The 26,310-nt window shown below is 40.4% G+C and overlaps 1 protein-coding gene across 1 annotated transcript; it reads right to left on the bottom strand.

Moving 5' to 3' along the window:
- Positions 1-5,246: 5,246 nt before the first annotated feature.
- Positions 5,247-25,357, bottom strand: alpl (alkaline phosphatase, biomineralization associated). The gene is made up of 12 exons (XM_034138510.1): positions 25,084-25,357; positions 21,566-21,723; positions 20,460-20,579; positions 18,752-18,867; positions 16,373-16,547; positions 14,739-14,914; positions 14,091-14,231; positions 13,870-13,939; positions 13,623-13,757; positions 7,777-7,968; positions 7,541-7,660; positions 5,247-6,136 (listed from the first exon to the last, which is right to left on the bottom strand). The coding sequence occupies exons 2-12, from the start codon at positions 21,636-21,638 to the stop codon at positions 5,871-5,873; spliced, it is 1,584 nt and encodes a 527-aa protein (XP_033994401.1). The 5' UTR covers positions 21,639-21,723; positions 25,084-25,357; the 3' UTR covers positions 5,247-5,870.
- Between the last annotated feature and the right edge of the window lie 953 nt (positions 25,358-26,310).

Here is a 26,310-nt window from a genome sequence, read left to right as displayed (position 1 = left end):
TATAAACTCTGAGAAACATCCTAAAAAATATATACAAGCAGAGGAAAGGGAGTCTGCTTAGAGCAACACATCCTCACTCCCAGGTCGGCCTATGTTGACGTTATGTCAAGTCCCCTGTGTCGGCTTTTTCCAACGCAAGGGGGGCGGCCCTTAGCGTACATTTTCAACTTTCCGGGATGTCCATCGGCTGTCCGCCGCGGGCCATTCTCTGCTGAAGCGAGACTGCATTGCATTAAAAACATTATGCTCTCTATATATTGTCTTTATTATGCTTTAAACAGCGTCTCGGGCTTTGGCTATAGGGCGGCTCAAAGTATTTTGTCCGGCCGTTGTGAAGACTGCTTTGTTTATTGTCCTTGTTTTTGTTTTAAATAAAGCATATTCAATCGAGACATGCCAAACATGTGACGTCATATGACGCGTCGCACAGGGAGCAGGGAGACCCCGAGATCCGTATTCCCCGTATTTTTTAAATAAAGAGATGTTCAATCACGGGCGCGCATCAAACGTGTGACGTAATGTGGTATTAAAAGTATTAAAAGAGGTGAAAATCACTACAAGTCTGGGCATGTTGAGAGCTGTACATACACACACATTTCATAGTCTGATATTTCAACAGTTTTACGACAAACTGTGACTTTTTTGACATGGAAATTATTATTTAAGATTGACAAACATCATATGTATAATTCGTGGCACAATTCAAACGGGATCGAAAGATAATCTTTCTCTCTCCATTGACTTCAATGCATACTTTTTCCGAAATAAGATCCCATGGAGGAACCCGGAAGTTTGACGGACATTACCCACAATCCTCTGTAGCAACCATAGACTGTATAAAAAAATTAAATAATACATTATTCCGAGTGTGCTTGCTTTTCTCTTTGAAAGTCATCACATAACGGCATTGTAATACACGTTTCGGCTGCATTAAATATGACATATCTGCCGTAGTTAACTCTGCCCTGATGACAAGACTTCTAGACAAACAGGAACTGCCGCCAAAACTGAAAACTTGACGTGGATCTTAAATATATAAGCAATTAAACAACATCTTACATTTCTTTTCACACAATACGTCTCCTTGCAGTATCAACACTAATTCGGCTGACTTTTATATTTGATCCAATTGGTAGATAGGCTGTATTTACGCCATAACGGTGCACAGCTGATAGAAAGGGACACCTACTGGTTAAAGCACGTTAACTACGGCAGATATGTAATATTTAATGCCGCCGAAACGTGTATTACAATGCCGTTATGTGATGACTTTCAAAGAGAAAAGCAAGCACACTCGGAATAATGTATTTAATTTTTTTATACAGTCTATGGTTGCTACAGAGGATTGTGGGTAATGTCCGTCAAACTTCCGGGTTCCTCCATGGGATATTATTTCGGAAAAACTATGCATTGAAGTCAATGGAGAGAGAAAGATTATCTTTCGATCCCGTTTGAATTGTGCCACGAATTACACATATGATGTTTGTCAATCTTAAATAATAATTTCCATGTCAAAAAAGTCACAGTTTGTCGTAAAACTGTTGAAATATAAGACTATGAAATGTGTGTGTGTATGTACAGCTCTCAACATGCCCAGACTTGTAGTGATTTTCACCTCTTTTAATACTTTTAATACCACATTACGTCACACGTTTGATGCGCGCCCGTGATTGAACATCTCTTTATTTAAAAAATACGGGGAATACGGATCTCGGGGTCTCCCTGCTCCCTGTGCGACGCGTCATATGACGTCACATGTTTGGCATGTCTCGATTGAATATGCTTTATTTAAAACAAAAACAAGGACAATAATCAAAGCAGTCTTCACAACGGCCGGACAAAATACTTTGAGCCGCCCTATAGCCAAAGCCCGAGACGCTGTTTAAAGCATAATAAAGACAATATATAGAGAGCATAATGTTTTTAATGCAATGCAGTCTCGCAACCATAGACTGTGGGTGTTTCTCAATCGCGAGTAAAGCTGCTGCAGAGCCACTATTTCAAGCATACTACGTCATCGAGTGCCGCCGAAGTACTGTTCCAATCTCCAGCATACTTGGAAATCTACCGAGCCCGGCGTACTCCGTTTGGAGAAATATCGAGGCTGCACATGAGTAGACTCTGCGGTCTTAAAATCCCCACAATGCTTTGCGCATGAACCAATTTCCCCAAATCTGTGGCGGAAGATGTAAGGCGGGGCCTCTCATATAACGCACACCTGCACACTTGCTAGCCTGTTCCACTCTTTGTTTTCCGAATGCCAGGTAGTATTCTTGCCTCGCTTCTGAAGCAAGATGCTCGGCAGACATGTGCTACCAAGCAAGCGTACTCGCGATTGAGAAACACCCTGTGTATATATACTCGCAACCTGCCCTGGGGGGGCACATGTTTAGCGTGCCTGGATTGAAAATGCTTTATTTAAAACAAAACAAGGACAATAAACAAAGCAGTCTTCACAACAGCCGGACAAAATATTTTGAGCCGCCCTATAGCCAAAGCCCGAGACACTGTTTAAAGCATAATAAAGACAATATATAGAGAGCATAATGTTTTTAATGCAATGCAGTCTCGCTTCAGCAGAGAATGGCCCGCGGCGGACAGCCTATGGACCGCGGCGGACAGCCTATGGACATCCCGGAAAGTTGAAAATGTATGCTAAGGGCCGCCCCCCTTGCGTTGGAAAAAGCCGACACAGGGGACTTGACATAACGTCAACATAGGCCGACCTGGGAGTGAGGATGTGTTGCTTAGAGACACCGGTGCCACACCCTTCTGATGGGTCATAAGTGATGATTGAGAGGGATTATTATTTTTGTATGAGTATATGGATTTCTGGGGAAATCCTACTCACCCTGCCTTAAATGTTAATGCTATTTCTCCTTGGGCAGTATTAAATATATTTTTCGGTGGCCGGCGAAGCTGCTAGCAACACTACATGAATTGTACATGTAAATCAAATAAAATCCTCTTTTTAAAGGTGATTATTTTGGCTGATTAGACCTCTTATGACTGTGTTGCATGCACAGTCTGTGCTGTCATGACATTTTCTTCCCTTTGCTCTTCGTTTTCTTACAGGTTTGTCTGCATCTGTTAGGCGAGACAAATTACAGCTTTTATTGTCCTTATTACTACATGGAGTGGGATGACGTCCAAACTTCAACCTCAGCAGGTTTTCAGCAGGTATTCATTCAACTGAAAACACATATGTGGGTGTGCAACAGTGGTTATTTCTGTAGGTCATCCTGAACAGCTGCCTTGATCTCATCCACTTTTTTTCCTCGCTCCAGCTGAGCGATAAAACAGTTCTAAATTATGCAAACAGACATTATTTGGTACAGCACCATAATCCTGGATCTAATCAGACGCAATGGCGGTGATTAAGAAGTATGTTACCAGGCTAATGACTTCTTGCAATAGTAGAAAAAGTTTAGTCATATAGTAATTTAAAACACCACATCATGGTTTGGAAAATACTTAATCAGGATGTAAAGTAGAGATGGATAATAGTAAAGTCAGTGGCAAATACTGGTATGGTCCATTCAATTGGGTAAAATTGGGGCAAATGCTGAAACTACTTTACACTAATTGGGGAAATTGTATACATACTGGCTGGATTAAATCACATATGCTTAGACGCATGAGATTTAGAAAATAACAGTGTTTCCAGGATGAGCCGTACACATGTCTTTATTATATGAACTCATCAGATGGCTTGCTTGCGAAAATTGTACATCTGGTGAGGCCACCCTGAGACATGTGAGTGGAAAAAGGGAAATGTCACTGTTCAATTGACTTTTTCTTATTTTGACAAAATCCTATTTGAAACCCAGTATTTAAAATGTATTGTGTTGTGAGAGGAGTGTGTTGTTACATCCATACAGTAACATACAGACAAGGCCATGGTTTGGATTCATCATCCGTTTTTAAAAATAGAGAACCTTTCATTATTCAGGAAACATAAGAAGAAGCACTGGGTGTCATGTATCCTACAAATGCATCTGAAAGCCAGAGGAAACCGGGGGTTGAAAGCCCAATTGAATATTCATGCTACACAATCTGGTACCCAGTGTCACTTAACTATGGAATACAGAAGATAAAAACAGGATAACAGGACAACTGTTTTCAGCTGCCAAGTGGAATAGAAGGAAAATCCTAATCAGCAAAGCAGGGCTACATAAAAGCATGACGTGGCCCTCGAGCGCCTCAGTAGATCACAAGCAGCTGATATTGAAAATGAACAAAAGATAGCATGAAGACTTCATTTCATACCCGTTTTACGCTAAACCCCCCTTTTCATGCTTCAGCCAACATGAGTCCTCTGTTTTCGCAGTGACCACATGTGCCAAGGAATGAGTGGCTTCAGTCTGTTCACATTCCTCACAAGCCACAGTAGAGCAGATGGAAAAATACAACTTATACAACATATGTGACACACTAAACAAAAGATGTTTACTGAGGTATTTCTAACGCATGACAAATCGTGGATTATGCGTGACGTCTGACTTGACGAACAACCACAAATCTGTGTTTTTGACCTTGTGTTGAAGTATTGTCGGTACAAAATGGCCCTTCTTTGAGCTTTCAGTCTTTAGAACTCAATGCTCAAAGAGGTGGTTTTTCTTGCTACACACAATCTTCTCATAACATTTTACCCTGAAAAAGATCTCAATAAATGTGACCTTTTTAAAGGGGCCCTTTTATGCTTTGTTGGGTTTTCCCTTTCCTGTAGTGTGTTCTTTAGGTTTTTTGTGGTCTGCAAAAGCTAAAATCCCAAAGTTTCTCTCCAACACACTCACCCCCCCACCTGCTTGAAATGCCTCAATTGGAGTCCTTTGTTTACTAGTAAAGTGACATCACTATGTAACACTCATGCTTCTATTGGCTATTGCTGCAACACACTAAGCGTTTGACCAATCACAACAGAGCCGGCCAGCTAGCCAATCAGAGCCGACTGGGCTCTGGTTTCAGACAGAGGATGAAAAGAGGTGTTGAAGCACAGGCGGTATGAGAAAAATAAAGAGCTTTTTGAACATTAAAGCATATAGGCATGTCACAGTAGAGAAACACAATACTTTTTGAACCTGATAATGAGGGTAATAGGGCCCACTCTAATGTTCTTAGCAAAGTTAACACTCACTGCTTTATAAGAATGAGAAACTATTTTTGGGACTTTTAGATAAAATAGGATATCAAGAACATTAAGGAAAAGCTAGTCAATAATGTTGCAACAAAACTTACACAAGATGATCAGAACAATTGTCTTTTATTGATTAAGAGGTTTACAACTTCTGTCATTTGACATAACAATGGTAGGTGGGCTGTTTCAGTGCTTTTTACAAGTATGCACAAAGGTGTATGACAAGGAAATATATATAAATGTTTTACTCTTTTGTCAATTAGACATTTGCCTCTTGTTTGGGCATGCATTTTGCCTTTAAAAATGTGGCCTTCTCGACGCACCATCATTGCACGAGAGATCTTTTGCAAGCTTGTGAGGTAGATTCTAAACGGTTTACATTGAACAAACATGCTTAATGGGTCTTAAAACCCTCTTTATAAAAACGTCTCAACCGAGATCTCAGATTTTGTGGTAGTCCTTGCAACACCACTTTTCATTTCAGTGCATCATGGGTCATTGTTTTTTGTTAATTAACATATTTGCCTGAACAACCTTTAACAGATACCCTTTTGCTTTTGTCAAATATAATATATATTGTCAAACAGCCCTAACAGTGGTCCCATGATAACAACAAAATATTGAAGAGTAAAATCAGAACTTAAAAAAACAACATCAAATTGAAATAAAAAAAATTACGAGTGGTTATAACAGGGTTATTAACAGGATGAGGATGGGAGGGTATAGTTTGTGGTCAGCACAGGATTCGGGTGACTGTGAGAAGGGCTGCGATGCTAGAGAGGACAGGGCGTAGATCTGCAGCCCCGCTACGTGACACACAGTGTTCCCTGTTCTGGCCGATACAGGCTGCATACGCCATGACGTGGGGGATGTAGTTCTGCTCATGGACCCCGTGCAGCAGGTGGGCCAGGGGACCTTTAGCAAACACAGCTACATCCTCTCCTCCATGGGTCTCCATGCTCAGAGGTACAGCGGCCTGGGCCTGGTAGTTGTTATCCTCTGAAAGGCAGAGAAAATATGCAAAGATGTCATTGTTCTTAACTCCTGAAGCATAAAGGAAAGATGTTCACCCTTTTTCAAAGGTTTGTATTGAGGTTTGGCCCTCTAGTAGCTCTTCTCTATGAGAGTTTTTCTATGAGTGGTTCAGCGTTATTGTGTATCTCATGCACAAGAACGCTCATGCACGCGGGTGGTGGAATGCACAATCCAGTGAATGGTTTTAAATGAATCTACTCATCCACAGGTAGCGGCTGCAAGCCAAGATATTCAGCAATGTGCAAACCAAAGCAGGGGAGAAGATCAATTATATTTAATTAGGATGTAAACAATGCTCAATTTAAAACTGCACATACCTATTGGCTTAGCAAATGAGGAATGAAATGCATTCACTTTTTTGTCGCTGCATTTGAGTGAGCTGTTTATATCCACACTGCAGTATGGTTTTTATTCATGTATTCTATATCTGTTGTGTTTATTTTATTAACTTTGCTTTTTAATGCCTGTTTTTAAATGCCATTTTATAATATGTTTTTGCTGTATTTATTCTTAAATGTCTTTTATTTTAAATTGTAAAGCACTTTGAATTGCTGTGTAGGGATGGGTACCGAGCCCCGGTATTAAAGGGGCCCCGGGGGTGAATTATTAAAGACCGTGGTACAGTTAAGCTCCGACGTTCTAGGTCTTTTTAGCGGTACTGGAGACATTTAAAAAAGATATGTCATGTGTATTATTGCTACATATTGCAGTCTTAGTGTCGCCAACTCCGTTTCTAACATGCAAAAAGACAAAACAATGCGGAGGCGGAGATGGTAGAGAGAACTAAGCGCTCCAAGGTGTTGTTAAACTTTACCCGTCTCGATGTGGACAATGCTCGTTGCCAAAAGTGCAATAAGAGTTTAGCATTTAAGGGCGGTAACACGAGCATTTTGTCTAAACAATTAGCAAAAGTGCACCACATTCAGACGAAGAAATGCACCGTTTGAAACCTTAACGGTACCCATCCCTAAATGCTGTGTGCTGAAAGGTGCTGTATAAATAAACTTTCCTTGCCTTCAACACATTTGTTAAACAATCAGAATACACACAATGTGTTTTGTGAAAACTCAACTAAAGGATGCACCATTAATCTAGGATTAATTAAAAACTTCTGGAATAAGTTATTTTATGTCGAGACAAGAGCAATCCCCTTCAGTCATGCTCTTTACCAAAACTGTTTAATTGTCTATCGCCCGTACCTCAGGTTGAGAAATGTCTCTTTATTGCTTTATTGACAGAAAATAGCTTGTGCTTTCTTAATCGATCTACCTTTGTCAAGTTATTTTGGGGAATAATAAGTCAGATAGATGCACTTTTTTCTCAAAGAAAATGTATTTTCTATAATGTTTCCTTATTGGTTTTACTTACGGTAATCGACAGTGGAGACATTTTCCCTCGCTCCGTTGATAAGTTTGTAACCTGGTCCGTTCCCATATATGATGGAGGTGAAGGGCTTCTGGTCAATATCACTGAGCATCGGGGCCAGACCTGTAGATGCATTAAACCCCATTATCACGACAGAAAAATTAACTCACAGCACTAGTAAACATGTGGTACAACAAAGACATTTATACTACAGAATGTACATCACTATCATAACATACCAAATATGGTGTTTCCTCTCCCTGTGTAACCCCCGAAGTTGAACACATGAGAATGATCAGCGGTAACTAAAGTCATTGTATCATGGACGCTGGTCAGGAGGTCTGCCCTGCCGATGGCTCTGTCCATTTCCACAGTTTCATGCAGCGCCTGCTTGGCTTTGCCCTCGTGGTGTCCATGATCAATGCGTCCTCCTGACAGGGGGACAATTATGTGTTAAGATTCGTAAAGACAGTGACATTTCTAATCCTGTGTGTTTGGATTACAGCACCATATCTCTTCACAACACAATATATATTCAACAAAACTTCAAGGATGTGATTTGAGTCCCTTTTGTTACTATCCTCCTGGCCACATATTCTGTTTCACACCTTATTCACCTGTCTGTTAAAAGGGAAAAGCGGCATGGTGGGACTATGAGCACACACGCAATAGAGCAGTAGTTTATTATTTTTATTTAAAGATCTCCTATCATGCTATTTTGAGGCATATATTATGGGTCTCAGATATATAAAAATATATAAAAACATGTCTATGATGTGTTTTGCTCAAAATAGCAAACAGATCATGCATTTTAGACATCCCTCATATCCCTCTATTTCAGCCCTGTTAGAGAAGTTCTGATTCTGTGACTGTAGCTGCTGGCCCCGCCCCCTTTTGAGCAGCAGGCACACTGTGAGTTCTGTGACGAGCAGGCTGTCTGCTCTGATCAGATTCAGCTCAATGCTGCCTTGATTAAACGCCATCATGTTCCAAACCACTTCAAGGATTATTTCTGAAACAGTATGGAGCTCAAATGCTTTTTTTCTTGCGGGTTTACTACCTTTTTTTATTTCCTGCTTTTTTACACATACTCTCTCCAGTACAGGTTAGCTCTGAGTGTTAGCGATGCTTGCTAATGTAAACAAAGACCATATTACGTGCAAAACACGTTGCACATTGTTTCTGATAGCGACGTTTCTGACAGGGCCGTGGGTGTAAAGCCATTTATATTACGTCATATCGGACACAAATCTGGATCAGCTCCGTTGTACCCCCGTTTTTAGAGATGTGGAGAAAAATAGTTTTATTTTCTGACACTTTGTGAGTTCCCTGACACACCGGAAACACATATTTATGTATAAAAGACATCAAAAAGTGCATTTTGCATAATAGGGGACCTTTAACTCACTATAGAAGTCAGCCCAATATGAGTAAAAGTCACAAGAGGGAATATGCTGATTGTTGGGAAAATACTGAATGTACTCTTCCAATATCAGAGTAGCACATGATAATAAAGGCCCTACATGGCTGTGTACGTAACCGGATGTATGATTACCTAGAAGAGCGTCAGCACACACTGTTTTAGGCATATGATAGCTATGTGACAATGATTAACATAATGATTCAGCCTCTATTGAGATAGACATATGACAAGCATGATCATTTCTGACGTGGGTGTTACCTAATCAACTAAACATTGTATACTGCTTTGAACCGGTATTCCTGCATCTTGTGACTGTGTAACACCCTCTCTTGTATGTAAGCATGTGAAGGACACTGTTCTGGGAACTAGTTGTACCAAATGCTCTGTAAGTGATGACTACTTCCATTCTTTCAAGGATAATAAATACATGTATCCTGATATTGAAACACAAGCCGGTGACGAGTGATATTTTTCTAACACCGATCATAGGTTTCTCTTTACTCAAAATGTCTCAATTTCAGAGGGATGCCTCCACACAGCTCTCATCAGGATGTCAGCTGAGCCGGCGGCTCTCACGAATCACAGTTAAAATAAAGGCAACATTCTAGAGGAATGGAATTGCGTTTGAGCAGCGTTATTATCAGTAACGTTCATAAGCACAATGCAGGGCGATGGCCATTGGCTAGCCACACACAAGCACTATTAACACACAACCAAACTCAACAAACTCTCCACAAAACAGTAAAGACTGAGCACAACTTTCATTCTCTGCTCCGGTACTCATTACTCCACTTAAAGGAGCCAAAAAGCTTATTTAGCATTGTTTATTTTATTTTCATTTATTGTAAACACCGCACACATTTGTAATTGGTTATCACTTCAAGCAATTGTCACTAGGGTGACCAGGTCCCAACAAACCAAATGTGGGACAAGGAGTATGTTTGTGTGGGACAATGTGGGACACCCTCTCAACACCCCCCCCCAGTTGAAAATGTACTAGCGGTGATTATTTGCGGTACCGAGGTGGGCCGGTCGAGAGACCCGGGCTGATTTGTAGTCCCAGTCCGCCGCTGCCCACGGGTAAATGTCTTCCCAGTCTTTGTTGTATGTGCATCTTATTCTTTTCTTAGCTGTAGTTTCAGTTTCCTCCATTTTCCATAACCTGCTGCGTCGCCTGCGTTATTGACTTTCATTGTTGTTGTTTGGCAGGGCCGCGGCGGTGTGTGTGTGAGTGAGTTACTCTCATTGGTTAACACTTGACCAGCACCCGCCGTGTCTTACAGTTTGATTGACAGCAAACACAGCTCCGTGATGATAGCCTTCCCTGCTTTCTCAACAGCCATTGGATAAATCTGATTTTAGAAAAGCGTTTTAGCCAATCAAAATGAAATATGCGGGACATAGTCTCAATTTGCGGGACGCACCAAAAGTCGTGAAAATGCTGTGCAGTCCCGCGCAAAGCGGGACATCTGGTCACCCTAATTGTCACCTAAAGGTATTTAGTCCACTTGTTGTACGTGGGGTTTGGATCACAAAGAGGGTGAGCTGGCTCGGATATTTTCAGTTTATCATATAGTGCTGCTGTATTTATGGTTTGTTTTATTTCTTTATTAAACATCATAGAACAAGAACTTCAGCACAGACTTTTTCACAACATGTAAAAGTGATGAGCCTAGTTTAGCCTCTTAGCGACCTAAGAGTAACTACACCAATGTATCCAACATAGCAATTAGTTGTGACTATATTTATTCTCTGAATGTCAAAGCTAGATTGAGAAGTTAAAATCATAGCCTCAAGTCTCCCCTCCATACACTGACCGTTCATTCTGCAATCAGGGCATGGTTTCTCAAATTGTAAGTTCCGGAAGGCCCCTTTAGAAAACCGTGAAAAAGGTGTGGGCGCCCTCTTTTACCATCTGTTACCGCTGCTGTTTCTGTCTGCTCGTTAACCTGTTTGGGATTGTTTGCAGCTGTGTGCGTGTGTGTGTGATATGTAAATGAGCTGTGTGGTTGCCCCAACGTCATTGGCTGTCATCTCCTGGTCCACCTCCGAAGACACTGATTGGAGCACGCCGGGGGATTCTCTAATCCCCATGCAATCCCAGCGCACACCGGCCGGAGATGACTACAAAGCCTGGGGACAGCTATCACTCGGGAGGCTCTGCTGCGATCAGACGCCTCATACCTTTTGCTCTTGTGTCGTGGACACTACAGACTGTTTGGTGTGATAATATATCCTGTTTCAGAAACAAGTCCTGTTTCTCACTTGAAGCCAGGAAAAGGCTAGTCACTGTGACCTTTTTACCTGTGCTGGACTATGGTGACTTGTTGTATATGAATGCACCTGCCCATTGCCTGAACAAGTTAGATGCCGCCTATCACAGCGCACTGAGATTTGTCACAAATTGTAAAGCACTTACACATCACTGTACCCTGTATGCCAAGGCAGGTTTGCCATCACTTACTGTACGGAGGCTCAGTCATTGGTACACGTTTATTTATAAAGCTTTGTTGGGTAAACTCCCGTATTATATCTGCTCTCTGATAACACAGAGAGTTGCAAGCGGCTATTGTCTGAGATCACATGATGTAGTATTGTTAGATGTGCCAAGAGCAAGGACTGTCTTAGGTAAGACAGCTTTTATGTGCGCAGCTCCACTTGCTTGGAACAATATTCAGCAAGAATTGAAACTGAGCAATCTCATTCCTCTGCATGTTTTTAAAGCTAGGCTAAATGAAATGCTCGTTGATACTATGGGTACTTGTAAATGTCTATAACTATGTAAATGTATCCTGTAAATATAATGTATGATGTCCTTTATTGTTTTATGTTTCATGTGGAACCTATATGCTGCAGGTCTCCCTTGAAAAAGAGATCTATGATCTCAATGGGACCAATCTGGTTAAATAAAGGTTTGAAATGATATGAAAATATGTGCTTAGTGTCGTGTGTTGATATATGTGTTTAAAGTGGTGTGTTTAGTTTCTTTTGTTAGCTGTGTTTTCCTGCAGCTCCTTCCATTAGTGCTGATTGGAAGTGATCTCAGATGTGATAACTAGGCTCATGTTTTAGAGTCCTCTTTCTGTTATTAGCAGTAGACCTGCGCCCTTTTGGCTTCTTTGTTTAGCTTAGGTTACCTTTGCTCCCTTTTTGTTGTACACCTTTGTTGTTATTTCATTAAAATCCTATTATAATTACTTACCAAAACCATCTGGTGTGTGTTACCTTACTCATCCCTAGTGGGTTCGTAACAACATGATCAGATGATCCGACAATTACTCTGTCTGAAACATACATACATCTTTATCCTCTCTCAGTCTGCCAGAACAATCACTGTCATACTTGCAGGTGTTTAACTGTAACCAAGCTTCTTTCAACAGATTCAACCAAGGACAAATAGCGATCAACAACCATCCTGTGCCTTCTATATCTAATATTGTGCTAACATTAGCCATTCAGACATTTCTCAGCTTCAATGTCGATGATATAACCAGACTACCATGTTCTTTTGCTCCTGCATTCACTGCCAAGAATAAACAGCAACAGATGTTTTAAACCACAAACTACTATATTTCAATTTATTTTTTTATATAGTTCATCAGTGCTGTTTTACATCTCATTGTATTTCCTGCCTCTGAATCCTGGAACGCTTTGCCTTTCGACGTTTTATGGCTTTTATGTTTTTCATTTCTATTCCAAGTAGTTGTTACTGAATGTCATATTTTATTAACTGCTGCAAAATACTTTCCTTTGAAGGCACAAGTGAACATTGGCAGCAGGGTTAGACTTGGAACATAGCAACCACACCAACTTTAATCACTGATGTTTCATTGAAACTTGCTACATTGTAAATCATTTAATGATTTTTAATTTTCACATTTTTTCAATGTGAACACAACGTGGTCTGGTAGCCAATATAAAAGAAGTAAAAAATAATTTGATGTTGAATATTTTTGGGCAAAAAAATAAAAGACTCCCGTCTCTACAAGGCCTTTGAAATCCTTACCGATTATGAAATTGGAATGCATAATGCACCTCAGGAGAAACTTCACAGATATTTTTCAATTCTTATTCATTACTCCTAAACATGTTATACTTTTATTTGGTCGGCCTTAGTGAGTATGTGGACAATTCAGAGGGTTGATGACTTGGTCTCCATCCCCTAACTGCATCGTGTACATTTCTCAAAGATATTGAAGTGACTATTTTGTATATATTGTTTGTTGTGCTTTTATTTATGTTTTAATTTGTGCATATGTATAAATGTCTGTCGATTGTGTATATATAGGTATATACATATTTGTATACATATTTTTATATATATTTGTATTTTGTATTCGGGATTGTGGGAAACGGTATTTCGATCTCTCTGTCTGTACACACAAACTGAAAGATTGACAATAAAGTTGACTTTGACAGTGGCTCTGAGGTAGAGTGGTCGCCTACCAATCAGACGGTTGATGGTTTGGAAATGGTTTCTTTCATAATCCTAATAAAAAACATTGGGTACTAGCAACTGTATCAGAAGTCCTACTGGCCTTAAAATCTGTGTTGTTTCCAAAAGAAACTGGCCCGTAATAAAGACCCGAGACCAGTCTGATAGATCTTTTGGAAACTGGTCCCAAAATAAATGTAGACAGTCCAATTTCACCACAAACTCACCCTCGACAAGCAGGTAAAATCCCCTAGGGTTCTTCCTCAGGATCTTGATGGCCACCTCCACCATTTCTGTCAGCGAGGGATCAGTCTCAGTGTTCCTCTCCAAGTCGTACGGCAGATCCGCAGGTTCAAAAAGACCTTAAAAAACATCAAGCACAGTGCAGGAAATAAGCCTACAGAAAATGCAAACACTTTCTCTGTTTTGAACTTCAAGGAGAGTTTTATAATGAAGCTAGGACTAGAAACTCACCCAATAAGTAATTCACGTTGTTAGGGTTCAGTGATAAGAGCTGCTTCTTGTTCCACACATAATAGCCTTTCTGCACAAAGACACAAATGTACAGCACAACATTGTGTGTCTTAACACTGCAGTCACTTTGAACTCCTGAATATGTAAATGTGTTTGGGAAGATAAAAGAGAGAGCAGAGAAATGAAAGGAGCAAAGAGAGGAAAGAGGAGGAGACATTTACTTTATCCTTCATTCTGTCAGTCCACTCCTCCACCAGGTTTCTTCCGTCTTTTCGTGTGCCGCTGTGCTTCAAAACGTTGGGGTACTCTACATCCGACTTGTTTTTGGGGAACATGTACTTCCTCCCTCCACCCATGATCACCTAGAAAGTGGCAAGAAAAGAATAAGAGAATAAACATCTTTGTCATTACTGTTCTATAGTTGGCTCAAATGACAACCATGGTTGGCAGATTATGTTAGTTGTAGCTAGCTATTTAATTAAACTAGAGTTAATCCTTTCACTCAAGTATGATAAAGGAAAATGCTTACGTACTTGGAGATATTTGGTTACATTTATGCATTATTGAAGTTATGTATTTGATTTGGTTTGTCTATTTGAAATATTCGCTGGGTTGTTGGAGTGTAAACTTATCCAAATCCAGCACAATTGCTAAAGCTAAACCGCTATTGCTACACCGCTACTGCTAAACCGCTATTGCTAAAGCGCTTACACTCTGATATAGTAAGATACAGGGCCAGCTCTTCAATATTGGGGAGATAACTGTTACTACACAATGGAAAGTGCTATCTGAAACCCAGAAGGCTCTCTGACATACTAATAGGATAAGCTGATAAAAGTTGTGTATCAGGGTTTATACTCTTGACTTACATCAATGTTGGGAATGTTTTCAAAGAGTTGTCTGGCGATATCCTTGCAGCCGTCCCTCAGAGCTTCAGCTGGCATCTCATTGTCGGAGTACCAGTCTCTGTCCACGCTGTGGGCGTAAGAAGCGCTGGGAGTCGCATGGTTGACACGGGTCGTTGTCACTATTCCCACGGACTTGCCTGCAGTGAACACACACACACACACACATAGGCAGCTGTGAATTAAGGCTGAGAACGTTTTTGATTAAACAACATGTTCAGGCCTAGATGAATTCACTCTTTGTGTTTCCCTGAGCAGGGTTTCTTCGCTGCAGTGGAGGGATAGTAACACAAAGAGAGAGTTTCATACCTAAATAACTGTAACTTTGGATATAGCTCAGTTGATTTGCTAGTCCTGTAGCTTCATATTAGCTTTGGTTAAAACTGAAATGCACATTTGCATTGAACAAGGAGTGACAATTGTGTCTTCCATTCCTTACAGGAAGCAATCCCTTCACAGCCAGTAGAGGACAATAACAACCTACAACTATTTTTGTTCTGGTTATAAATCTTCTGGATGAAAAGAAGTCAAACTTTAAATGCAAAATCAGCAGAGGACAATCTAGCTAAATGACCTGATGGAAATCACTTTTCAAATTTCCTTTTCACTCTCTGCCAGAGGTCAGCTGCTGCCTGCTTTATTTCCAGAGCAATAATTGGATTTCTTATTATCTGTGACCTCCCCACCCACACACACCCTGACCCTCACCCAGTACCGCCCACACCCTCTGAAAAACCATCAGTCCTTTCCTTCTTTGTGGTGTGCTTTGACTTGTTGTTTTGTCTCATGGTTTTTGAAACAGACTGAATAACACCATGCTTGGAGGGGGAAATCAGAGGTCATTCATTTGGGACTCTTTGAGATGTGGCTCTTTATTGGGTTTTGGCTACAACCTTTGATTAATTATTGAGATTTATAAACACTTGTGCAAATGGTTTTGTAACAATTCTAAAAATAAAGTACTTTTTTTTTCAAGTTTAAAATATTTTGACTTCCTGATTAAGACTTAATGCTGGACTGCTTGTTTTATGTTTTATTTAACGGTAATATGCTATGAAAATAAAGGCATTTCAGTTATATTAAAAGAGATTGACTAGGGGATTTCTTGGTATGTTTTGCCTACATGTATCCTTATCTGAAAAAGCACATTAAACAACTCTATTTTAGTCTAGGAACGGCTCCTATCAAAACATTTCTAACTCTACACCAACTTGAAATCTAAATCAAGGATGCAGACACATCAAAACATAAAACTAAATCCTAATACAACTTTATTTCAAGGGGCAATCAGATGGACAGTGTCTCTTTAATACATGAGAAAAAGCTCTTTGGGTTAAGTTTTTTCCACAGCAGGATAACTCTGGTTCAAAGGATGAACAGCTGAAAGGGGAACGAGCATAGTTGAAAAACATGTTTTAGGGCAATCACTTTCAAGAGCACTTCAAAGACTTAGCTGTGAGCGATCAAGTAGCCTCAGTGAGTATTCCCATTTCCAACTTCCCATTAACACAGCATTCAACTACAACCAGATCCTCGGACATGAGACGCATAATTGGTTGAAAAAAAGTAAGTGTTATGTTTATTTGATGTCACTCTACCTGCTTCCTTCGCCCATCTGAGGATGGAGGTGACCTCGTTGCCCTGTGTGGTGTTGCACTGGGTTCGGACAGCAGCTGCACTCACGCCCACCGTGCCCTCGTTGGCCTTCACCCCGCAGAGGTACGCTGTGGCGGTGCCAGCGCTGTCCGGCACCTGGGCGTTAGTGTTGTATGTCTGCAGAGTACCAGGACATCACATGTGGTCAGAATTCATATAACAGGGGCGTTTATAGTCTTTCTAGGATCATTGTCTACACTTGTTAGTGTGTTTGTGTAATTTGTTAAGCCATGACACTAACTGGACAGGTGATTTTCCTATAATAGCAATATGTTAAAATACTTTACTAATAAGTAAAGCTTGGGATATTCTAATTGTAAGCAAATCCCATGAAAGAACCCAAAACCAACATCTTATTAATCCATCTCTTAAGGCCTAGGCTCCACGGGAACGAAAACGGGTTGTATCTGCATATTTCTCTTGCGTATAGCCCTTTAAGCTACACGACACCGTAACGGAACGGTAGAAACGGACCCTGCAAACGACAACGGGTCCAAAGGTGGATAGATCTGGGAACGGAGCGCTCTGGGGGGTCCAACGGGGCCGTGGGGTCGCCTATACGGTCATCCGTTTCATAGCCCCGCCTCTCCCCGCCTCTGCTGCTCACCCCCGCAAAAGTACACTGCACACTGAATTCAGATTATTTATCTTTATCTCGATATGGACATAAACGCGAGTGAAGTCTAATCTGACAGGACGGAGACACGCAGCTCCTGCCGCTGTGATGCAGCGGGAGCAAAACACACACTTCAAGTCAGATCATCACCCTTAGCTATTTTAATTACCTCTCAAACTACCTAAACTAGTTATAAATATGTTTATTTTTACTGTCGAGTCATCATTACTGGATCAGCTGCTGCATGAGACAGACACTGACGCTGTCAGAAGAGAGGAAAAAGAGACAGGCTCTGTGTATTTGATGATTATATATCATTATATCGTCGTTATTCATTTGTTTTAAAGCTCAATAAATAACAAAGAAGACCTTTGACCGGCACTTTTATAATTTTGTCCGGAAGATTTAAACTTTAACACACGTTGACCGGCGAAAAACTCTGCCCAGTTCCCTCGGCCCCCACCGCGGAGAATAAACAGAAGTGCAGCCATGACAACCATTCTTCTTCGCTGCTTTTGTGGAGGAAGTTGCTGCTTTTGTGGAGGAAGTTACATCGCCACGTACAGGCTCGGCATATGTACTGCAGCTTTTCCAGCGGTTGGATGTAAACGGAGCTGTCTCGTGTAGCAAGACACTATCCGGTGTATATTGCGTGTGGACGGAAGCTTTTTGGTGTTTGCGTTTGCGTTAATCCTATGCGTTTTGCCGTATGCGTTCCCGTGGAGCCTGGGTCTAAGTCTTTGTATAGGTTGCACACACACACACACACTATTTTTAGCCGCCTAGCAATACTCATCATAGCACTTTTTATAACAACAGGAAGGATGTGTTGTCTCTAGATAAAAAAATAACGTGCCTTTTTGCTGTTCTGACTATTTGCATGGCATATTGGCAAAGGCACAAAAGCAATTCCACCAAATGTTCTAAAGAAATGTGCGAGGTCCTATTTTTTTTCCATTTTCCATCAGCAGCAGAAAAATGTGCCTCACATGAAGTCTTTGATTCTAGATTCACCATGAATTACTTTTTACACAGCAGATACCATTATAAATCACACCAATTAAAATATTTGATTTGACTTGAGTCCAACTCTTTAATGTTTGGAAAAATCCCCAAACCCTGTTTTTCTCTGGATAAAACAAATGGGGTTAGTCAACTGTAATATTGCACAAATTCTCTGTGTATTTAAGTTGCCAGGTTGGTTTCCCGGTAGTATTCACATAGGAGGCATTATTTTGCATCTATGTTACCTGATGTTACTAATTGAAAGTAACTTTTTTATAATGATAAATCAGTAACAAGGAAAAACATGTTTAATTTCAGAACTTGCCTAAGTCGGCTATGTTTGGTATATCTATTTACATCAGTGTCTCATTAATGTTTTTTATAATATTTATTGGACAAGGGAGGTCTATAATCTAATACAGGCATGCACTTTCCAGACAGCACTCGTTAGTAGGATTGTTTTTTATCTTTTCATGTGATTTTTGACAGTAAAAAAAACATGTAATATTGCTAGACTGTGGTATATAATAATAAAAATACTTTATGATTTCTGGCTCTCCTCATAAAATCTGTAGCATTCGATGTGACACACTGTATGACCTTGTTTAAAGTCACAGGCCTTGACAGGAAACCATTAATGGCCACAAGATCAATACATTGCGTTATATTGAAACTATATAGTAATAAAACATGATCAGACCTTGGCCAAAGACACAAAAGGGAACTTGTCCATCTCCAGCTGCGTCTCCTCTCCGCTCTGTCCGTTCAGCTGACCCTTCAGGATTCGAGCAGCCGTCACCGTGGGAATGCCCATCCCTAAACACCAAAAGCAGGTCCAGTGTTAGATATCTCTCACGGCGGGAAGGAAAGCAATAGCACATGAGAAACTTCAACACTTTTCCTCCCCTGCTGTCCTCAGCTTGCAACACATGTGGGGCGGTTGTTTTCTTTGACATTTTAGAAAAAGCTGGCTGCTGTTAGGCAAAACATTTTCTTAGATACAAATTACTTTAAAAACAGATCCAAGAAAACAAAGCAGACACTGTTCAAAGAAATACACTAAATATTCAATGTATTATAACTTTGAATGACCCTTACTTTTGTTAAAAACTGAGGAACAGTTTAACATAATAACTGCCAAGTGTTGTTGTGGAAACAACACAAGTTTTGCTTTGTTCTCCATTCGTCTAGTTTGATCACTTCCAATCATTTTGAAGACTCTAATGCATTATCAAAGCCTACACGTCACATAACCCGAGGTTAAACAGTTTATTGTGCAATTTTGGATCCTGTTTCTTAAATTTTCGGAGGAAGATCATGTCTGGGAAACAGTTTATAGTTAGTCATAAATTGTATAGTTCATTCAGTCATACATTCCCTGTTATGTGTTTCCAACTTTAGTTTTTTTCCAAGACGCTGCCTGTTATTCTCTAACTACGCAAACATGACCTTGAATGCATCCATGCGCAAGAATGTGATGTTGTTTCTATAGTCCAAACATGGCAGATGAAGGATAAAAGTTGTTTTTCTCTGACCAATGAGCAACCCAGCTCAAACACAGGCCCACAGATCTGGTGGCGGCACCGTTGTTTTGTTTGATACTATGCATCACATCCCGTGTTGGCAAATATTTGAAAGATCTCATTCATTTTTATCTGGATCATTGGATCCTCTGTAACGTCATTTAGGCTTCGATATAACTGTTGGCTCGGCTGGATTGTCCATAATTAAAGGTACGGTTGGCAAATTTCAAAACACCTTTTTGTAATATTTATTTATTATTGTAAAATATAAGTTTCCTCTGTCTCCTCCCAAACCACTCAGAGCAGAGTGGTTTGGTTCACTGCTGGTGAACCCAATCTAACTGTCAAAATAGGCCGCGCTGATCAATATAATCAAGATTATGTTACTGTATTGCTTAATTCTTATCTTAAATGTTTTCAGAAACATGTACTGTAAAGCTGTAAAAGGAGAAATATTTTGAGCCGGCCACAATATAAAAAAACAGACATGGTTGCACTGACTGCAGCAAACTTCCTTATTTTTGCAGTAACTACTTCAAAAGCAGCGAATGACATTTCGATTGAGAACACCCGGCCATGATTGGTTTTATTTTGCACAATGAAATCTTGCAAATGCCAGATGGAGCACTAATAGATGCCTATAAATAGTCTTTTTTTCACCGATTACAGTTTGACAGTTTCAGCAATTATGACAAGTGGCTTTTTAATAAAGCTACCAACTGCAGTGTTATTATCACCCGATAAAAATGCCAAAAGGGAAAGTTTGTCTTTACTGATGAGTTTATCGCAATCTAAATTCTTCTGCAGTAAGGTTACCTTCTGCCTTTGGGAAGATAATTAGCATGCCATTAGTCAGGATGGAAACACATCGATAATGTGGCTTACCATCTCCGAGGAAGAGGATTAGATTCATCGCTTTGTTTGTATTGAGACTTTGCAGTGACAGAGCATTTTTCAGGGTCCGCTGGGCCCACATGTTCCAAAACTTGGGATCCTTCTCATGTTCTGTGTAAGGAAATAAGCAGTCTCATTAGCTTTACATTGAAAATCAGGAGAAAACAAATCCATGTTATGATATATGTATTGTAATTTCCCACAGCCCAAGTTAATGTCTTCATGTTTCTTGTTTGTAGATATTTTTGTTAAAATGTAAAATGCATGATGAAGAAAAGGCTCAGAACTTTACAATAGGCTTAAACCAGCAAATGTTTTGACGTCTTTTCTTAAATGGGACAAATTATATTTGACTATCAACTTATCAATTAAAGAGACCCTTTTGTGCTCATTTTCAGGTTAATATTAGTATTTTGTGCCTCTACTGCAGAGGTGTCAAACTCAAGGCCCGGGGGCCAAATCCGGCCCGTGACTTCATTTTCTGTGGCCCCACAAGAGCTTGCAAAGAATATAATATGTCTATTATATGGTTACATGATGAAGTCCAATGGAGTGTGTGTGGGACCATTTACATGCACATAAACCTATATAATACACTACAGGGAAGGGAAACCCTAAAAATCTTAAAGGGCCTCTTTAATCGACTAATCATCAGCAGCTCAAATTGTCACCAAATAAGTCAAATCTGGTGAAATCATCTTAAACCATTACATTTCGTAAGTTAGAATCCATATTCTCAACATTTAACTAGGTTCACCTCTTTTTACAAAAGGTGATGGCAGGAGTTGTTACAATAGAAATACACATCTCCAGCGCATCTCCTGCAGAGCAGCTGGATGATCATTTTTTTGATAGAATGTACCTAAACATTAAATTCCTGTTATTTTTCTTGGCTAATCCAAACAGCACTGAAACCAGTGTTTAAAACAAAACAGGACATCTATTTGAAGACATACAGTACACTTCCCTAAAAGGTTCAAAACATTCTCCAACAACCTTGAAAACCTTCCAGTGTGTGTTTTGACGCATTACAGGCGGCTGGACAGTTATTTTGTTGTTTTTTTCGCGGTCGACTGACTAACAACACAGCGACTTACCAGGGAATTGTGGCTTCCCCAAACTCCCAAACATCAGAGAGGAGCAAACGATGAGCAGGGCTGTCAGCTTCATTGTCGTGTCAGTGACGTGTTTCTTCAGAAAGCCTTAACATGCCACTTTGAGAAGCTGAGGAAGTCTGTCTGCAGTCACCTCACAGCTAGAGAAAAGGAGAACAAACACTAGTGATTAAGTCTGTGTCACTCTGTCACACACGGACTCTGACACACCGGTTTAATATGTATTTACCGATGATTTAAATAAGTATACATGCAGCACAATTCTACCTCGTGTTGTAACGCCTCAAGTATCAATTATTATTCTGAGTAACTGACCAATTTACATATTGAACTGGCAACTTCTTCTTTGCTTAGTGGAAGCTTCTGGAAGAAGAAATTCTGAAAATATGTGTTAATATTACTTGCTCCCTTATCTTAAATAGGCTTTCTATATAAAGAAACAGGCAAAACAAGGCTTCAAGAATTCAACCAATAGTATGTTTTCATGTCCTCAAAGCTTTGTTAATTAAATGTGTTTGTGTGTGTGTGTGTGTGTGTGTGTGTGTGTGTGTGTGTGTGTGTGTGTGTGTGTGTGTGTGTGTGTGTGTGCGTGCGTGCGTGCGTGTGTGTGTGTTGAACTTCATCTTTGTAAAATAGAAGTAGTCCTTCAGTCCTTGCAGAGCAGAGTGAAGGAGATCTTGGTGAAGTTAAGCTGGAGTCCTCACTGTGAATGTAAGTGGTCACAACAGGAGTCCTTATGGGTCCTGGCCAGTCAGGCTTTCATCTGAAATTATTCACACCCTCCTCCTTACTTCTCTGTGCTTATAATCAAGGTCATTTTAATGGGATTGAGCTCCATAGCACTGAGAGGTTTAAAGGCCTTAACAAAGCCGATTAACAGCGAATGATTGACTGGACACGTACACACATGAGAAGAAAAAAACATAACTTCGCAAAAATCTTTGACCTGTGCAACTCAGACAGAAAGCTTTTATTTTTTTTATTTTTGTTTAGACAAGGTTGATTGAATTTTTTTTCTTTCCAATTGCAAATATCTTTGGCATTACATTGTATCCCACCCAAGGGCGGCATGTAATGAAGGCTAGGGAAGGCTTTCCAAAATGATTGGTCTCTTTATTGTACACACCAATGTTCCCTAAAAGTCTCATACAGACTACTGCTACGATATAGTTTGTTCAGCAACTCCAAATATCAGGCTACAGTCAACACATACATTAAATTGTCAGACGACTAAGAACTCAGCACTATCAGAGCCCTAACTATGTTTTGTATGGGCAAAACATAGTTAGCTCATCAGAATGAGCAGAGGGAGGAGCGGAGAAATAGATGTAACAGCATGTTGGTGAAGAAAGCTGTGTGGATGAAATATGTGTTTGTGTGTATGTTGTTGAACCTGCTATTAAGGACAAAATAAATGTATTAGGTCCAACAGGTACTGCTGAGTACCACATGCTGTGTGCATCAGGGATGTGTCTAGCAGGATGTATGTATGCCATAGACTGTGTATATGTTTGTTTGCACAGTAGCGGTTGGTGTCTCTGCATTACCAATTTTCGTAGCTCAGAGACACAGTATTAAACAAATCCACAAATGTTTTTTGGACTGACTTTGATTTAGATTTTGGTTGTTTGTTCCTGCTTGTTGTTATAAACTTTTTGTAAGCATTCCATTTGTTAATTCTAAATTCACATGATTTGTTGCAGCTCTAAACAAGTAGTAACCTGCATTTCAACTATACAACAGTGGCATATTTGCCCAGCATTGTTGAATCTTGTTTATCTGTAGCCTAGTAAGCTAATATATTATTATTGTTGTTTGTTGCGTCAAAATTAATTGGCTCCTGCTATAAACCTTGCACCCTGGCCCCTGTAGCTCCTTAGCTGTGTGTTATTGTTGGTCAATAGCTGTATAATTGTTGTTATGTGCATAATAACATCTTCTGTTGTTTAAAACAAGTTTGTTAGATGGTCAAATATGAGCCTTCTTGAGCTTCACCCTCCGCCCACCAATATATGACCTGTTGTAATCCCTTAACACATGCTATACCTTTGAATTCCACCTTTTTGGACTGGCTATAATACAAAAATCACATTGTGAACACCTCCAAAAGTCTTGCTCAGACTGTGCCAGGCTCCATCTGGTTTTAATAGGAAACAGGCATATCTGAACCAAAGGAAAACTCCGGCACCAACCAAGCAGGAGTCTGTGTTGTAATAATCCAAGATGCCTGACGCCAGTTGCTTTTTCAGTTCCTCGGACGCATCAGCCTACAGGTAGTCCAGGGACCATTAACGAACTTCCAGAACCAGCCAGTCTGCAGCAAAAGAAGCAAAGCACCAGCACCACGGCCACCAGCAGGACTCCGGACAGGACGGTGGTCAATATCACATGAAATCCCACTTCATCCATCATGATGTCACCAAGCATTTGGCTGCTCCAACATACCCAGCTGGTGTCAAATGGGGTGAAATTCCTTTGCACCAAATAACCTAACAACCAGAGAGCCTTCCTGAGCTGCAATTGAAGCCTGGGGCAACTCTCAGTGTGACACTCCAGCAGGTAGCAGCTCTAAAGCAAGGATTAGGCTTCTTAATATGCTTAGGACTGGAGGGCTAATAGATGAATGGCAGGTCTCCGAAATATTCAATCAAATCTCTATATTTATCATGGTTTGCCATGTCCAAGAACAGACAAGATCCTCTCTTTTCACTCTGATTGGCGAGGACACTGCACTCAGTTGCCAGTTTTTAAAAAGGCAACTTGGTTTGCTCCTTGCACCAGGCTGCCTCATGCAACCTCTCCTATGCACACAGAATAAGTAACATTTAACCTTCGACAGGAGGTTTTTCTCTCTTTTAGTGTCTGATATTTCACCAGAAGTGTCTATTAAGCTCAATAAAAGATGAAGATTTTATAATAACTCTGTCAATAATGGGATGTATCTGTCAAAAGCAGATTCTCCCAAACTTGGAAAACAGACATGACCCTAAACTCTTTAATTGATCCAGGACACACTTACATTCTGTCATTTAAAAAAGATCCATGATAAATGGGGACAAAAGGGCATTTTACTGCAACATCCTATACGTTAAAGGGGTGTGGAAATGTGCACCCTGACTCCATTGCAAGCACTTCTATAATCTCAAAAGGACTTTCATGTTGCTATCAAAAGTACAACATAAATTCCCGTGTGACTATAAAGAATGAATTACAACTATAGTATTTAGCTCATCGAGTAACAGCTGAATCCTGGTTGAAAAACTTGATATCAGAGCAGGTCTCGAGGACACAGTTAATCAATCCCCAATGTTTAAAACCAAGAATGGATTATTTGACATTGCATCAGGACAAACTGGCAGCAATATTCAAAGAGGATGCTGGGAGGAAAGATGCACACAAAAAGAGTCTAACAACCTGTAGCCGAAACACAAATCCCCTTATCGTTTCTCCACAAAAAAAAACGCATAATAAAAGAAAAGTTGAATTGTTGTTTGACTTACTGCAAGTGTCGTGTTCCTGGACAGAAATCTATGGTTACATCCAAGTGTGTCTGCAGTTCATCAACCTTGAAATGAGTGTCCTCGTCGCTGCTTTCAGTCCGTTTTATAAGGCCACAGTTGTTCGGCTCTGGCTCTGGGGGTCTGAGAATAGCGGTCTGTATCCCACGAGGGAGAGGCGGAAAAAAAAAAAAACCTTTAGAAATAACGATGCATGCTGTGGGGGAAGATGGACCGAGAGCTCCGCCTGTCTGACGACCGACGCACTGCTGCAAGGACAGAGCACCTTCACTGTACTGTAACTAACAGTGGGAAAACACACTGGGTAAAATGTATCACACATTTTTCTTTTTTAATTTAAATGTTAATGCAAGAGATTGTGGACAATGATGTATGATGCAGAGACGTGATGTTTTAGTGGTGTTTGGGGAAGCAATTGTAGGATTATATATCTACTCAGAGGTGGAAAAAGTACTCAGATCTTGTACAAAAAATTCAAGTACCAGAGAAGAAGTACCAATTAACTCTATTACAAGTAAAAGTCCTGCAATCAAAAATGTTCCTCAAGTAAAAGTACAAAAGTATAAGCATCCAAATATACTTAAAGGTCCCATGACATGCTTGTCCAGTTAGTACCCGTCCCCTTGTGTGTTATGTTACATACCGTTTACATGCAGAAAAAGCTACATAACTTATGTAGCTTTTTATGCATGTAAACGGTCTGCAAAGTCACAAACCCTCAAAGTACACCCTGTAGCGCAGTGGTTCCCAACCTGGGGGAAGCGCCCCCCCCCCCTAAACTTGGGAAGAAGTTGTAAACAAACATTGTTTGGTCGTAAAATCAATAAAATTGACACATTTTTAACACAACCGGCAGTTAAAAGAAAAGTGGACAAGCCCGCTGAGATCTCTCTTTCTCTTTCTCTTTCTCTCTCTCTCTCTCTCTCTCTCTCTCTCTCTCTCTCTCTCTCTCTCTCTCTCTCTCTCTCTCTCTCTCTCTCTCTCTCTCTCTCTCTCTCTCTCTCTCTCTCTCGTCTGTGTGGGGGGCGGGGCAGCTCGCTCACAGGCCGTTTCTCAGGCGTAGGCTCCACGAGGACGAAAACGGGTTGAATCCGCATATTTCTCATGCGTATAGCCCTTTAAGCTCGACGACGCCGTAACAGAAACGTAGAAACAGACCCCGCAAACGACAACGGGTCCAAAGGTGGATAGATCTGGGAACGGAGCGCT

Source organism: Trematomus bernacchii, unplaced genomic scaffold (genome assembly GCF_902827165.1).
Source record: "Trematomus bernacchii unplaced genomic scaffold, fTreBer1.1, whole genome shotgun sequence".
NCBI lineage: Eukaryota > Metazoa > Chordata > Actinopteri > Perciformes > Nototheniidae > Trematomus > Trematomus bernacchii.
This window is presented reverse-complemented; position numbering and strand designations above follow the sequence as displayed.

Excerpts from the sequence above, each read along its gene's own strand:
- alpl (XM_034138510.1), bottom strand. The coding sequence starts at position 21,638 with ATGAAGCTGACAGCCCTGCTCATCGTTTGCTCCTCTCTGATGTTTGGG. Across the intron at positions 13,758-13,869 it reads CAACGTGAATTACTTATTGG|GTCTTTTTGAACCTGCGGAT; the intron begins GTGAGTTTCTAG and ends ATGTTTTTTAAG. Across the intron at positions 7,969-13,622 it reads ATTTTACCTGCTTGTCGAGG|GAGGACGCATTGATCATGGA; the intron begins GTGAGTTTGTGG and ends TCCCCCTGTCAG.